This window comes from Ursus arctos, unplaced genomic scaffold (genome assembly GCF_023065955.2).
Source record: "Ursus arctos isolate Adak ecotype North America unplaced genomic scaffold, UrsArc2.0 scaffold_10, whole genome shotgun sequence".
NCBI classification, from domain to species: domain Eukaryota; kingdom Metazoa; phylum Chordata; class Mammalia; order Carnivora; family Ursidae; genus Ursus; species Ursus arctos.
Window position 1 is genome coordinate 27378544 of NW_026622764.1, and position 16998 is coordinate 27395541.

The following is a 16998-nucleotide window of genomic DNA, read 5'->3' on the forward strand; positions in this document are numbered from 1 at the left end:
GTAATTCTCAAGTATATTTTTATTTCTGTATCTGAACATATTTACACACATGTACACATATATAGTTACACAGACATGCACATAAAACACCCCTATCACTTCTCTGTGCAAGGGAAGACCAGAAATAATTTTGTGTGTATTTTATACCTAGCAGTAGGGGGGTTCTACTAATAAGGAAGAAAGGAATAGTGGCTGTTGTCCTGGCTACTGCTTACACCACATAGAGATACACAGTAATTTCTTTAAGTTTTGCCCATTGGAAGTTTGGTGGGTTAGTTCTAGATTTTTGCTATTGCAAATCATATTTTAATTCTTAGAAAATTTTAAGTAGTTGTCTCTTGATTTGAGAAGCAGTAAGTCTTCCCCCAAAACGAATTAATGGCAAAACCTTAGTCTTACGTCTATTGACATAATATTTTTCCACAGTTTTCTTGACCAATTGTGAAAGATATTTATCCTCGATCTTTCAGAACTGTCAAAATGTCAGATGACAACCTGGATTTAAAATACCGTGGGTATAGTAAAAGTTCCCAGTTGAGTATGTACTGTGGAATATGATGATCTGTCAACATAAATTACTTGCAAGTGTGTGTTGAAGCAAGTAGAAGGGAAAAGGTGCATTGTACCCTGTTTTTTTTGGGTGGGGGAGGGTCGAACTGGGTGGGAAGAGGAGAATGAAAGTATTTATAAGGAAAAAAAGGTCGGACTGTTAAAAGAAGGCTTTTAAGCAGTGTTTCTCAGAGTTTGGCCTATTGATAGGATTTCCATTTAATTTATCCCGCAACATTGGACACTTCTGACAGTGAGAGGCTGTTATCCAGAGGGATGTTGGAACAACTGGCATAAACTGGGACACTGTTATGTAGCCTGTAGACTGCCTGCATCAGATTGTCTTAGAGTTCTTATTAAAAATGCAAAATCTTGGGGCGCCTGGTGGCTCAGTCGTTAAGCATCTGCCTTCAGCTCAGGGCGTGATCCCAGGGTTCTGGGATCGAGCCCCACATCGGGCTCCTCTGCTGGGAGCCTGCTTCTTCCTCTCCCACTCCCTCCGACTGTGTTCCCCCTCTGGCTGTCTCTCTCTCTGTGTGTCAAATAAATAAATAAATAAAATCTTTTAAAAAAAATAAATAAAAATGTAAAATCTTGAGTCCTATCATATTTGCAGAAGCCACATTTTCAGTATTACTTGTATTTTTTTAACCTCTAAATCTTTTTTTTCTAGTAATACCTATTAATGTCTATGTAACCATTGTTCTAGACAGTATAGCATGGCCTTAGAAAAGTAATTCTGGCCTTAGAAAAGTAGCACTTATCAAGGAAATGTTTTACAGGGCTGCTCTATTAATAATATAATACGAATGGAGGTCCCTTCGTATTTATTTTTTTCCCTCCAGGAAAGAGGAATATATAGCTGCTATACTGTTATGAGAACTGGAGAACTGTTTGACCTTACATATCATTTTCTCTTATATCTTTTTCTGACTTGGTTAGTTCTAATGCATTCTGCTATATTTCCTAATGTGTATGGTGCCAAGCCAAATCTGGGAAACCAAAACATGAGTATATGTTGGGATTTTGAAAGAAGAAATAAAATTGATTTTCTACTAATAATGTTAAAATGAGGACATTTGCCTAAGTGTTTTCTCACCACTGTTATCTAAGATAAACATTTCTGAGTTTCTTTAGAATTTGACTTTAACTTTCAGCAAGCCTTTCTTCTATGGTTAAATTAAATGATTATGCTTAGAAATTTATTTTTTTCATGCTTTTAGAAGAGAACAAGTTCACGTCTGTATTTTAATATCAATTAAATCACTGAAATAGTAACATGGCAAGGAATAACTTGCTAAACTTAATGCACATTTTTCTTTGTGTATCAGATCACAAAGGAGGAAGAGCGAGAGAAGAAGTTTTCCAGAAGGCTAAATCATAGTCCTCCCCAGTCAAGTTCCCGATACAGAGAAAATAGGTGATTGATTGATTGATTGAACCATGTTCAGTGTTTAGACACTGGATATGTTTTATATGAATGCTTAGACCTGATATCTTTCACCTAGGGGCAAATAATGTCTACTCTTCTATTGGTCTAAAAAGTGTAACTCAGTTCCTTTCTTACCAAGAGTATCTGTGTCAGATTGATAGGTCCTGGAAGTGAGATTTAGAGTAGTGCTTGGCAAACATTATTATTATATTTATTTCTAACTTCAAATTCCAGTGAAATCTTGATGTGAGCACTTTTTTTGCATGACGTTTCCCTTTAGTGTGAATAAATTATTTTTCCCACTAAGGCTTCAAAAGCATTTAGTGGGCAATAGATGCGCTACATGCCTGTAAGTATGAGGCTGTGTGTGTACAGGACAGCATGTGCTAGGAGACGTGATGTACCTATGCTAAATGTATAGATGTCTTTGTGTCTAAGGCTAAGGATTGAGACTTTGAGAGTTTTTTCCCTTCAAAGGGGTTTTAGAGTTCTTGAGCAGATCATGTCCAGTTTTCTCAATTTGAGTTTCCTATATATGTGATGGAATAAAGAATCATAGTGTTTATAGGAATTAAATGTGACTTCTGAATTTAATGAGTTTTCTCTGTATTTGCTTAATTATTTTCCTAAAAGTGATCATTTATTTCTTTAGAAGTCGTGATGAGAGGAAAAAAGATGATCGTTCTCGCAAAAGAGATTATGATCGAAACCCTCCTCGAAGAGATTCATATAGAGACCGGTACAATAGAAGACGAGGCCGAAGTCGCAGTTACAGCAGGAGTCGGAGTCGAAGTTGGAGTAAAGAGAGGCTTCGTGACCGGGATAGGGATAGAAGCAGGACTAGAAGCAGAAGCAGAACACGAAGCCGGGGTAAATAATCCGTATTATCTGTATGTTCTGATGAGCATTCTTCTATTGTGAATAAGCTGTATTTGAGGGTTTTAAAAATGGTTTTAATTTTTGTCAGGGTTGTCTTCATTTTTTCTATTTTGATGTATTTTGTGGTCCAAGTGAATACTTTTTTAAAAACTTCTTTTAAAAATTTTATTCATGCAAATTAAAACCACAATGGATGCCCATTACATTGACTAAAAGTAAAAAGGCTGACTTTATCTAATATTGGTGAGGATAAAGATAAACTGGAACTCTCTGGAAAACACTTTCACAGCATCTTAAATTTAAATCTACACCTATCAAATGACCCAGCCATTCCAACTCTGAAGTATTTATGTAAGAGAAACAAAAGTGTATTTCCACACCAAGACTCTATGCAAATGAAATAGACAAAAACTAGAAACAACCCAAATGTCATGTGAATGGATAAACTGATGCACCCATACAGTGGAAGAAAAGGATGGAACTTTTGATATATGTCACAAAAGGATGAATCTCAAAATAACAATACTGAATGAAAGAAGCTCAGACAAAAAAGAATATACATGTATATAAAATTTTAGAAAATGCAAACTATTTCTATGGTGACAGAAAACAAATCAGTGGTCACCTGGGATGGAATAAAGGGCAGAGAATTACCAAGGAATGCAAGGATATTTTGGGGGGTGATGAGTATGTATCTATGTACATTACTTTGGTTATGATTGGTTTCGCATGTATATACATAGATAAAATTCATTAAATTGTATAAATATGTTCAGTTTATTATATAAGAGTTATATTTTAAAATTGGGAAAACAGTTAAAATTCTCATTTCAGATGAGCATATTTGCAAGAGCATGTCATTTCCAACATGTATAATTTTTTTTCCAGTGTGTGTTATTGAAAGGAAGATACCATAGGCAGTAAAACAACTAAAACACTTTCAAGTAAAACACCTTTACTCAAGCTTAGATTTTTGCTACTCTTCCAGCCTTTATTGTACCTTTAGTCTTTGGGAAATAATATGTATGGCCTTTGTGTATAAGCTTTATACTTCCCTGTTCCTCTTTTCTTAGAATTTTCCCTCCCTGTGATCTAGGTATACTAGGCCTTTCTGCACGTTGCTTCACTTAACTAATCTCCTTAATACCTTTTCTCTCTCCTTGGGACCATACACAACCCAGTTAATGGTTTTGTTCATGTTTAATATGAACTCCTTTTCCTTCCTTTTGGCTCATCTATTTCCATCTTCAATAAATAGTTTTCACTGTTAATACTATTAATAGTGTATACTATTTATTTCAAAAGCCATGCTAGGCTCTTTAGGTGGATTACAATTAAATGTTCATCACAGAAAAAATAACCATACTTTTTATTGTATGTTTTGTTTTGTGGGCTGAAGTTATGCATACTAAGATTGCACTGAAGAAAATAAAAAATCTCTTCTGTAAACAGCACTCCAAGAAAAAACAGCTCATTAAGTACAGCAAATTTTGTGTGATTTTATAGTTAAGGTCATATTGAAAAGAAATGGCTTATCTTGGAACATTGTGTATTCATTTAGTAGTTTTTAAAAGAAAAGGAGGCTTGTTCAAAAGAAAATTTGAACATTTTCTCTGTGTTTAGCAAAAATACCACTATTTTGTAGTTTTGAGACTTTTTTTTATAGAGTATAGTTCTGTAAGTTATTTATATTTTATTGCAGAAAGGGATCTAGTAAAACCTAAATACGACCTGGATAGAACAGATCCACTTGAAAACAATTATACTCCAGTCTCTTCGGTACCTAGTATTTCATCTAGTCACTACCCTGTACCTACTTTGAGCAGCACTATTACAGTAATTGCTCCTACTCATCATGGTAATAACACTACCGAAAGTTGGTCTGAATTTCATGAAGACCAAGTGGACCATAACTCCTACGTAAGACCACCAATGCCAAAGAAACGGTGTAGAGACTATGATGGTAAGTCTTTTATTCTTTCCATGAAGTACTGAATTAGTATTTCCAGTTGTCTAAATTCTGTAAGTTTAGGTTGCACAGTTATTCACAGACAGCCCAGTTAATGGTGGTAAGTTAGTCTTAGGCACTTTTTGAATTCCTCAGTGTTATTTAAACCTTCATTAATCACTACTGACTACTGTAAATCCATTTAAAGATGGTGCTTGTTTACACATAAGTCTTAATATATTTTTGGAGTTTACCAAACAAGAGTAGTATCTACTGAGTTGTTTATCTGGGAATCTGCTACTGAAACATTCTTGACAAAATTCATTTCTTTAGAAATAAATGGTTATTGGCATGTAATTAGAACCTAGAAATGTGAATATCACCTATAAGAATTAGAAATGAAGACTCTCAAAGTTTTCCTGTAAATTTTGTTAATTGTATTAAAGTTATAGTTGTAATATTCTCAAAGTTTTAAGTGAGATTTAAATAAAGGAAATGAAAAATAAATAAAAGAAATGCTTCTAATGACAGAAAGTATGTAAAAGTTTTTTATCCTCTTGTTGGCTAGGTATACTCATTTTAATTTGTGGATATACTTTTTTAATGTTATGTTAGCTATATTTACTTCATAATTCTTTTATGTTATTGGAAATTAGCTCTTGTGTTACGGTTAGTTAAACTTGCCCAGTATTAAAAATATTCTTATTTTTAAATATCTTATCTTTGTTAACTTATCGAAAATTTATATATCTGACACTTTCCATATTTCTAATTATTCTTCCTTACAGAAAAGGGTTTCTGTATGAGAGGAGACATGTGTCCTTTTGACCACGGAAGTGACCCTGTAGTTGTAGAAGATGTGAATCTTCCTGGCATGCTGCCTTTTCCAGCACAGCCGCCAGTTGTTGAAGGACCACCTCCTCCTGGACTTCCCCCACCACCACCAATTCTTACACCTCCACCTGTGAATTTGAGACCCCCAGTGCCACCACCAGGCCCATTACCACCCAGCCTACCACCTGTCACAGGTAAGTAAATATATTTTTTTGCCAGTACCTATTATCTGTCCATTCATAGCCTTTTTAAAAGTTATTAGTTTGATGCTTGCTTTTGTTAAAAATACCTGAAATAATCCTAAAGATGCCTGCTAGAAACCAAGGGCACGATACCCTTATTTAGAATATACCCCCACTTTACATGCTTTGCCAAACCTATGATTTACTATGGTTTGGAGTGCCCCTGACTTAGCATATCCCTGATGAATCCCAGCTCTCAGTAGTCCTTTATAGCTTTAGATGCACCTGTTTTGGAATATGGTAAAGGGTATTTTACCCTAGAAAACTAATATAATTGTAAGAACTTGGAGTTTATAGATATTATAATTTTGCTGATAAATGAGAATATCATGTTTGGATATACAATAACTTATTTTATTTGTTTGCTTTCAGATGATATTTCTTATTCTTTGGTTTTGACAGGACCACCACCTCCACTTCCTCCTTTGCAGCCATCTGGCATGGATGCTCCCCCAAACTCTGCAACCAGTTCTGTTCCTACTGTAGTAACAACTGGCATTCATCACCAGCCTCCTCCTGCTCCACCCTCTCTTTTTACTGCAGGTGCAGTTTTGCCCCTCTTTATATTCATAATGTAGTGACGTTTTAGAGCAGAGTTTTAGATAAGGAATTTAAAAATGTCTAGAGAGTGACTAGCTCTGTTAGGTTTATTTTTTCTCACTAAAATCATATAAAATGTAGACATGGTGAATGTATGTTAAATGTAAGTCCTCATTTATGATTTTTAAAAGACTAAGTTACATTTTCTATTTAACTTTTTATATTTTTAGAAAACTAAATTTTCTTATAGTATGTTAGCTCTATATTAGTAATGTTATATAATTTATTTTTTCTATTATCAATATAAAAAATTACCAAGTGGCGTTTTATAATTGTTTTTTAATTACAGTTTTTGTATTACCAGATACATATGACACAGATGGCTACAATCCCGAAGCCCCAAGCATAACAAATACTTCCAGACCTATGTATAGACACAGAGTGCACGCACAAAGGCCTAACTTGATAGGACTAACATCAGGGGATATGGATTTGCCACCCAGAGGTACTATGATTAATCTTTTCTTCTTACTTTCATATCAAGAGTGGCAAAACATTTATAAAGAATATGGACCTACATTTATTTTAGAAAGAATATGGACCTGCATTTGTTGGGGTTGAGTAAGGGGCGGTGATTAAGTTTATTCCTCTGATCCTTTGGTCTCTCTTAAGAGAAAAGGTAATAATGCGTGGTTATCTATTTGTGTTACTGTTGACCATTTATTCTATCACCCAAGGGGAAAGAAATTCCTTAAAGTACATATTTTCTTTTTTTTTTTTTAAAGGAGAATAAATCTTTTTTTTTTATTTTCTTAAGACTTTATTTATTTGTTTATTTGAGAGAGTGAGAGAATGAGCGTGCGCACAAGCCGGGGGTGGGGTTGGGAGGAGAGGGAGAAGCAGATTCCCCGCTGAGCAGGGAGCCTGACTTGGGGCTCAATCCCAGGACCCTGGGATCATGACCTGAGCTGAAGGCAGATGCTTCACCGACTGAGCCACCCAGGCACCCTGAAAGTACATATTTTCTAAGGTAGCTTTTTTGGGGTATTTTGTATCATTTGCAGTCTTTTTTTTTTTTTTTTTTTTTAAGATTTACTTATTTTGGGGGGAAGGTGCAGAGGGAGAGAGAATCGGGCTTGATCTCATGACCCTGTAATCATGACCTGAGCCTGGTCAAGAGAAATGAAGAGTCAGATGTTTAACTGTGCCACTTAGGCACCCCTGTCATTTGCAGTCTTAATTGGTTCATTTAAACTCTTGAAAGTAATGCTTTAGGGGTGCCTGGGTGGCTCAGTCGGTTAAGCATCTGCCTTTGGCTGGGGTGATGATCTCGGGGTCCTCAGATTGAGTAATGCTTTAATTCCTGAAGATAGATTTTTTTTTTTGTAGATTGGATAATGAAATTAGTTTTACAAACTTTCAAAAACTTGTGCTTGGTACGTATTTTACATATAAGAATTTGATATTGGTTTGCTTATAATACTTTAATCAAAAGGAATTATGTTTTAGGAAGTGATTTATTAGTTTTTAAATTTTTTTTAGAGGACACAGACTTTGATAAAATTTCTAAATGAGAGAAGAAGATAAAAGTTTAGATGATAAAGTCACAAGCTGGGGCAGCAAAACTGCTCTACAGGAGATGCAAACTGATAATGAAGGTTTAGAGGAGGGGCGAGAGCTCACAGTAATTTGAAAGAGGGAGATTGGCTACAGATACCAGGAAGTGAGGGATTGTCATCCAAAATGGGAAATATATGTAGGCCAATAAAATATATTTTTTTCCCTAACTACTTCAACTAACTTTTAAATCCCACTTTCTTTGTAGTTTTGCTTTGTTGTCTTTTTTTCCTAGGGGGGGAAAAAGTCATGTCTCATCAATCGTGAATAAAAGTCCAACTTGTTAAATAATAGTACTTAATGTGGTTTAATAAGCTTGTGATTACTTATACTTTGTATTTTTTTATTCAACGAAACTATCAAATTTTGCATCTAACTTGAGTGTTCAGAGGACTTACAGAGGTGTGAGGAACATTATAATTTATACCCAATTTAATTTATATCATCTTTGATTTTACAGGAAAGCATTTCATGTGGATGCCACCTTTTCCTCACACTTTTTTCTTTCTTTTTTTTTTTTTAAAGATTTTATTTATTTATTTGACAGAGATGGAGACAGCCAGCGAGAGAGGGAACACAAGCAGGGGGAGTGGGAGAGGAAGAAGCAGGCTCATAGCGGAGGAGCCTGATGTGGGGCCCGATCCCATAACGCCGGGATCATGCCCTGAGCCGAAGGGAGACGCCTAACGACTGAGCTACCCAGGCGCCCCTCCTTCACACCTTTTAAATTCTCATTGAGGAATTCAAATAGCTATCATTAATAATAAAAATATTTTTTAGGAGTTTCATGTAAGGGATATAAGATTTTTTATAAATGAAAATTATAAGCCACTTAAGATGGTGGCTCTTCATCTCCCAAGTGTCTCCTGACTAGTTCAGAGAAAACGCCTTTCTTCTTTGGGTCACTACTTAGCACCTTTCTTTTCATCATACCAATACTCTTTGCTTTTACGGGAACCTCCCACATGAAGTCATTTCTTACCTTGCTGCTTAGGAGTGGCAAAAATACATGCTACTGCAGACCAGTATTTATTAGACTCATTCCAATGCCAGGCAACCTTTTTTGTTAGTGATCAAGAAAAGGAAGAGGGATCATACTCCTTGCATATAAATCTTACCATGTAGAAGTTGCAGTTATGGTAATTTCAGCTCCACATGTGTGTAATACAAGTTACGGGAAGTGGCCCTATTGAGACAGTAATAGTATGTGTAGTTAGAAATTTGAATGCCTTTTCCTATAGAATCATTGTAAGCAGTGATTATTTTAGTACTGTTCTTCATATACATCACATAGTATTTTGTGACCTGGTTTAAGAATATATTTTCCACTGATAACATTGTTTTTATGTACCACAGAACTGATTTAGCAACCCATTTAGTACCTATACTTCTATTTCCTCCCTTTTTTTCATTCTTCCTCCCCCCAAAATGTTTCCATCTTTTGCCCAATCTTGTGCCCATTTGGTTTGAAATTTATTGTCCTGGTTGGTGACAGATACATAAAAGCTTTTAATATTATTTATTATATAATTAGTGTACATTTCTTATAGTCCATAGTTGATGGCCTTAATTTAAATGTCTTAGACTATTTTGTGATAATTATATTGTTATGTTTCATACTTCAAACTTCATGAGTCGTCATCATCATTAAACAAATGAAAAAATTGAGGCCCATTGATACCTTAGAATTACTAATAAAAGTGACTGAAAGACTCTGAGAATTGTTCTTTCCAGATATCTAAGGAGGTAGAGAATTTGATGTTCCTTGACTGGATATAGGTAAGAATAAGGGCTTAAGTGGTTTTCCATTTGCTGTCAGCAAAACCAGTGCTAAAAATTTTAAGCATAAAAACAATTTATTAAAAAGCTGTTGCAGGGGGGGAAACTCAGTATATATAACTAATACACACGTTTGCTAATTGTATACCAAGAAGAACTTGCTTTTGTTTTTAACACTCCATAAATAAATAACAGTGGAAGAGAATCTGAGTGAGAGAATATAGGTAAGTTGGAGCAAACACATCACAATGACTGGGGGAAAAATATTTCACTGCCTTTCTTAGTGAACCTTCAGATAGATAAAGAACATATTAAAGTAAAAAAGGATATTCGATAGCTCAAAAACTTCAAGAAAGCCAGTGAACCAGGCTTGGGAGACAGGAGTAAGGCCATAAATCCTGTTGCAGAACTGTTCCTGTGAAGATACCACTGGGCAAAGAAACTGCCAGCTTGCACTGCGAACATCACCAGTGTTAGATACTGGGTGTATCTACCTGATCTGCCGTGGAAACATAGCATGTCAGAGTTAGCCAGAGAGAGGGGTAGATAAAGCACTACACTCCATAATACTTTTGAGAAACTGAAAGAGCTTTATGACTGGAACAGATGGAGACATGTGGAGAGAGGTAAAAGACCAGTTAAGGGCATTTGAAGAATTCTAGAAAAAGAGATGATAGTATAGTAGCTGGAGTATGATACTAACAGTGGGAAATGAAAGATTTAAATATAGTGGAAAGTATTGGTGACATTATTGGATTGTGGGACTTAGAATGGGTGAAATGGAGAGGATGAAATTAAAGACACCAGGTTTCTGCTCTGGATAATTGGGCAGCTGATAATATCATTCATTGAGAGAAAGAGCAGATTGATAGGAAAATACATTTAGTTTTGGAAGTGTTTAATTTGTTGTGTCCTGGGGCATTTGAAGAGAAATGTCCAGTCGGAGAAGGATCTGGGTGTCAGGTCTATAAGAGACAGATGGTTTAAAAAATACAGATTTTTAATCATGAGCATGTAGAACAGTGGTTCTTAATCTTTTCTTTTGTGCCATTAGTAATTGTGGGAGGTACAGGGAGATGGAATGAGGCATACCCAAATCTGCAAACCTGACTGACACAGGTTTTGAAAGCCCTTCTCATGTATGTCTGATATACTCTCCTTCCCTTTGAGAATCACTAAAAATGATGAATGAAGCCATGGTGATAAGATGTCTTAAGGCGGTTGTGTAGAGTGAGATTGGAAAGTCCAAGTAAGTAACTTAGAGAATGCCAGTATTTGAAGCAGTGGGCAGAGAAGGGGGAGCTTACATAGGGCACTGAGAAAATGAAGTAAAAAAGGCACAGACCAAAACAGGGAGTGAGGAGTCCTGAAAATCAAGAGACGATAGGAGAGGAGGGTGATCAACAGTATTTAATGATCAAGAGGTCAAGTAAGAGAAGCACTGGGATGTATTTATAAGCTTAAGTAACAAGTTAGGACATCAGCAAATTTAGGATGAACAAGTTAAGTGCAGTAATGAGAGCAGCTGCCAGTTTTTGTAGGATTTGTGAATGGGTGGTAGGGAAGCAAGTTAGCAAGTGTAGATATCTCTTAGGAAATAGCTGTAAGGATGGGGAGAGAGGGAAGGCGGTAGCTGGAAGGGAAGTAGTTTTATGAGGTTTCATTTAAAAATGGGGTGATTTGAGCTTGCTTAAGTGTTGATGGGAAGTGGCAGTTTAGAGGAAGAGGTTGAAGATGAAGGAAAGCAGCAGAGTTCTGTGGCACTGATTTTGCTAGTTCTTTATATAGGGCGAGTTGCTGGAAGGAGAATCCAGAAGCAGAAATCCAGTTAGTACAGTAGACTAGGTGAAAGTAATGCAAGTTTGTACCAAGGTTGTCTCAGAAATGAGAGGAAATATATGCAAGATGAATTGAAGGGATGTGGGCAGACTCAGAAATCAAATAGTAGTTTCATTAATGGAAATGCTTTAGATTTAAAAAGTACATTTGATATGAAGATAATTTGTACTTTGTATGTACTCTAACGAGTTTTGAGAAACTTGGAGGATTTCCAGAACTAGATAGCCAAAGAAAACTGACTAGTTAGAAATTGAGGACTGACTCTTAGAGTTTATGTGTGGTAGGGGGGATTGATGCGATCTCCAGTGTGGAGATCAGAGTCGTAGCCACCCATGAGAGAGGTTGTGCTGAAAGAACTTAAGTTATTTTGGTTAGTTATGTGTTTAGAAATATTAAGAATAGGGGGCGCCTGGGTGGCGCAGTCGTTGAGCGTCTGCCTTCGGCTCAGGGCGTGATCCCTGCGTTCTGGGATCGAGCCCCACATCGGGCTTCTCCGCTAGGAGCCTGCTGCCTTTTCTCCCACTTCCCCCTGCTTGTGTTCCCTCTCTCGCTGGCTGTCTCTCTCTCTCAAATAAATAAATAAAATCTTTAAAAAAAAAAAAAAAAGAAATACTGAATAGAATGTATGCAGTCAACTTACCCAAATTTAAAAAGGATTTTAAAATTATATTTTTCTATGTGGATTAAGGTTTGCATGTTGTAAGCTTTAGTGTTGTTCCGGAATAGCAGGTTAAATGTACCTATGTTTGTCACATTCCAACTAAGTAAATGTAAAGTGTTGAAAGTAGCAGATATATATATAGCTCTTTTGCACTGCATTTCAATCTTGAATACCTTTTTAAATCAAATATGCTTTGTGTTACTGTTTTTAATATTTAAATAGGCACCTTACTTCAATCACAACTCTTATCAATTCTTTTTTCTTAAAGTTACCAATTCTTAAAGGTCATTGGGATAATGTTAAATTTTGAATAAATTTAAATTTGAATAAACGTTAAATTTAGATTGTGCTTTTGGTTTCAAAACTATGAACTCAAAGCCTCAAGATGCTTTATTTATTTATGGAGAGGGTGATGGCAAATGGAAACAGTGGCTTGGATTTTACACTCCCCCTCCCCCCCTCCCTCCCCCTCCCGTCCCAAAAAGAGGTGGCCTGCAGAGTCCTATTGTAATTTGCCATGTAAGAATTACTGAGTTTTCTTTAGTTAGGTATGAAATTAATTCAGACTAAGTTAAAATCCCTTAGAGTATTATATTTGAATATACATTTATTTCTATTTCTTCTAAAAATATATATTTGTACAAAAAGACAATTTTGTTTTCAGTATGCATTTAAGGAAGTAGCTGTGGTAAACAGAAAATATTAATCTGTGCTCTCTTTTCTTTTCAAATAGAAAAGCCTCCTAATAAAAGCAGTATGAGGATAGTAGTGGATTCAGAATCGAGGAAAAGAACCATTGGTTCCGGGGAGCCTGGAGCTCCTACAAAGAAGACCTGGTTTGATAAGTAAGCTGGCAGGGAAAATTGAGGAATTTCATTGTACAGTGATTTTTAGGATACTGGAATATTATTTGGCAGTATAGTATTGTCTTTCAAAATGAGCTTTTTATAATTCTATAGGCAGTCTCATACTATAGTGTACATTGATTTCTAATTTGGAAGTTAATTGATACTTGGAAGTCATTTTCATATAGAAATGGTGTGGAAGACAAGGACACAGTTTTTCCTTTTTCTGCCTTTCCCCACATCCAAAAAAAACACCGCTTAACTTAGAGATGTCATTGAAAACTACCTATAGGAAGGATATTCATGAGCCCACTCTTAGGGAAGGAAGTTGGATCAGGTTTGGGAGGAGGCTTTAGCCTGTGGGCAAGTCCTATTAAGAGCTGAAAAGTGATCTTTTGGGGAGCAGGGGAGGCTGGATAGACATTAAAGTTGTCTAGGGAAAGGCTTCAGAGAAAGAGGGAAGGAATCAATGCTGGAGTGCGTGTGATGATTGTCTTATAAGCTTGCAAGTTAAAGGAGAGAAAGAGGATCACACTTTCAGAGCTTTAACATCATTTAATAATGGATAATATCTAGTTCTGGCTGTGCCTGTAATTCTGTGATTAAGGCAAGCGGTATAACCTCTCTGGGCCACAGTTTTGTCCTTTTTCAAGTGCCAAATGTATGGTTTACAGTTTTGACTTTTTTTTTAAGTTGGAAAGTGGTTGAGACAGTTATACCTTGTTTTTAATCAGCGTTTTAGAATAGGATACATTTCAGTGAGCTTGCTTTTGTAGAAGTGCAACAAAAATTGTATATGCAAATTTACTGAAAGAGCACTGGACCTTTCCTGCCTAAGTAGGCATGGGTTTGAAGTAGAATGCAATAAATGGCAGAGAAGAACCCTTCTCAGTTAGCTTCTATGAAAGATATATACAGTACTAATTTGGAAATTTCGGTTTTTGGAAGAAAGTTTAAATTTTCTTTATCAACCAGAAATTTCAGTTTTGAAAAAACGATTGAACTTAAATTGTAGAACTTCATTAATTTGTACTTGATAGGGGTCAGGATTTATAAATAAATGTATTAATCGACTTGATTTTTGTTACAGGCCAAATTTTAATAGAACAAACAGCCCAGGCTTCCAGAAGAAGGTTCAGTTTGGAAATGAAAATACTAAACTTGAACTTAGAAAAGTTCCTCCAGAATTAAATAATATCAGCAAACTTAATGAACATTTTAGTCGATTTGGAACCTTGGTTAACTTACAGGTAAGAGCTATGAAGTAATTCTTTTGTCTTTGCTTAATTATTTAGGGAGGGAGTTTAAATACTTTTATAAAGGAATATGGAAAATTTTGGTGACATTCAAAATTTGGAAAATTGGAATGAAATGAAACTTTTTGAAACAATGTGTGATTTTAAGTTTTTTGCTTTCAGAAGGCAGGAATTTTGATTGATCATATTATTATATACTTTCTACCTAATAGAAGTTATTATAGGGGCGCCTTGGTGGCACAGTGGTTAAGCGTCTGCCTTCGGCTCAGGGCGTGATCCCGGCGTTACGGGATCGAGCCCCACATCAGGCTCCTCCACTATGAGCCTGCTTCTTCCTCTCCCACTCCCCCTGCTTGTGTTCCCTCTCTCGCTGGCTGTCTCTATCTCTGTCAAATAAATAAATAAAATCTTTAAAAAAAAAAAAGTTATTATAAAATTATAGCAGACTTTAAATAATAAGAGTAGGAAAATCTAGTCTTCAATAGTGTTCACTTCCTCAGTTTCTCTGAAGCTTTACAGCAGAATGCTTTTAGTCAGGTTTTTTTTGCTGCCTGTGTAGTGAGAAGCACGTAACAGATATTTTCGGGGCCCAAATACCACGTAATCCTTAATTAGTTTAAACATTTACTTTTTCCTATATCACTTTTGAACATCCTTAAGGATTAAATATCAGTATAATTTGTATATGACTTCACCTAAAATTAAACCTTGGCTTGGGTATATGTAATTTGTGAAGTTATTTAGGACTGAGTTTACATTATATGATATGTTGAAAATGTTGAAATAATGTTGGGATTTTTTTCCAGTTTGTATGATGTTCTTTTCAACTAAAATAATTATTTCCCATAACCTGATAAAAATAAGTTTAAGAGAGTACAGCTGAGTTGATTATTTGGAAAATTTTGCTTTCTTGACATTTAAAAAATAATATAAAAAGAACATGAAAAAATTGCATGCTTGCTTGGTGTGGGGCAATAGAAGTTTATATAGAATTTAAGGAAATGTTTCCCTTTCAACTCTTCATGTCCTTCTCATTCCTTTCCCTATATATCCCCATAATCCTATTATTGTTAAAAATACATCATGTATTAATTTAGTTTTTTTGTATTTCGGTGTCTATCTACTTATCAATCAATTAGCACATGCAAGAAATATATTAAATAATTGGGGCACCTGGGTGGCTCAGTCAGTTAAGCGTCTGTCTTTGGCTCAGGTCATGATCCCAGCCTGGGATGGAGCCCCACATTGGGCTCCCTGCTTGTCAGGGAGTCCGCTTCTCTTCTCTCTCTCTCCCTCTGCCCCTCCCCACGCTCGTGCTCTCTCTCACTTGCTCTCTCTCTCAAATAAAATCTTTAAAAAAAAATATGTGGGCCCATGGTATACATATTACCCCATAGTTAACTAATCTTGAAGATCTCAGAGTATCTTTTTTGCAGCAATTCAGTTTTATTTACCACATTTAGATGTAGACACAAAGTTTTCAGAATATTCTTTTCCTCATACAGGTTAACTGCCTTGGTAAAATTAATTTAGGAAAATTTTCAATACAGAGGAGCAAAACATGGTATCTCACTGTTGTTTCAGTTTGCATTTTGTATAGTCCTTGGTTAACATTTCTTCAGGAGGGAAAGTAAAGTATGATAAATAATCTAGATATAAGAAAGAATAAAGATAGAATATTACCTGGAAGGATCAGAATTTCATCTCTTGAGGAATTTTACTGGATGAAGCAGTGGATTCTTTTGGAATTCACTCTTAATATTTTAAATCTTTTGGAATTCACTCTTAATATTTTAAATCTTAGGTTGCTTATAATGGTGATCCTGAAGGCGCCCTTATCCAATTTGCAACATATGAAGAAGCAAAGAAAGCTATATCAAGTACAGAAGCAGTACTGAACAATCGCTTTATTAAGGTTTATTGGCACAGAGAAGGAAGTACCCAGCAGTTACAAACTACTTCTCCGAAGGTAAGAGAGAGATTTGTGTGAAATTCGGTGCTTTTCTTAGAAAGCTGTTAGCATAGTGTTTAAGAGCAGAAGTACTGCAGTCAGGTAGACTTGAGTTCAGATTCTGGCTCTACCTCTGTTAACTATAAAGACTGCAGGAACTTACTTAATGTCTGTAACCTGTTCTCTCATTTTATTGTGAAGTTAATCCATAGTTTAGATAATTATAGGATGATGAGATGTAAAGGATATAGAAAAATCCCTGGTAGATAGGAGACACTCAGTATATGGTAGCTGTACATACTCCAGAAACTCAGACCGTGTGTCCATCTTGGAAATCCTTCCCTTCCTCTCGCCTTCCCTCCTTCCCTCTTTCTCTTTTTCAGTCACTGAGCCTGTCACTAAGTAATGTTAGATCAGTTGCTTGTAGGAAGGTTTTATAGCAGTTTGTTTCTTGATTGAATTTTCTCCTGTTCATTATTTACTTTATAAATAAGTTAATTTATGCAAAGAAAAACATCTGTATATATGTGCGAAGGAATTTGGAAGACAGGTTTTGATTATAAGCTGCGCTTTTGAACTGTCTGCATGGGCAATTTAATGACAACAGAAGTTACTTGACATGTTCA

The 16998-nt window shown here is 35.7% G+C and overlaps 1 protein-coding gene across 20 annotated transcripts in view; it reads left to right on the forward strand.

Moving 5' to 3' along the window:
- The window catches only part of RBM26 (RNA binding motif protein 26), an 85820-nt gene that overhangs the window by 31949 nt on the left and 36873 nt on the right, over nucleotides 1-16998 (forward strand). For 11 of the 20 annotated variants that reach the window (XM_048215748.2, XM_048215750.2, XM_048215749.2 and 8 more), the window contains exons 4-12: nucleotides 1881-1969; nucleotides 2634-2851; nucleotides 4563-4823; nucleotides 5597-5836; nucleotides 6257-6427; nucleotides 6774-6929; nucleotides 13054-13165; nucleotides 14256-14415; nucleotides 16226-16390. In XM_048215748.2, the coding sequence (XP_048071705.1) occupies nucleotides 1881-1969; nucleotides 2634-2851; nucleotides 4563-4823; nucleotides 5597-5836; nucleotides 6257-6427; nucleotides 6774-6929; nucleotides 13054-13165; nucleotides 14256-14415; nucleotides 16226-16390 (1572 nt within the window). The remainder of the gene's footprint in view (nucleotides 1-1880; nucleotides 1970-2633; nucleotides 2852-4562; nucleotides 4824-5596; nucleotides 5837-6256; nucleotides 6428-6773; nucleotides 6930-13053; nucleotides 13166-14255; nucleotides 14416-16225; nucleotides 16391-16998) is intronic. The other 9 variants (XM_026493454.4, XM_026493458.4, XM_048215752.2 and 6 more) reach the window with 3 other exon arrangements.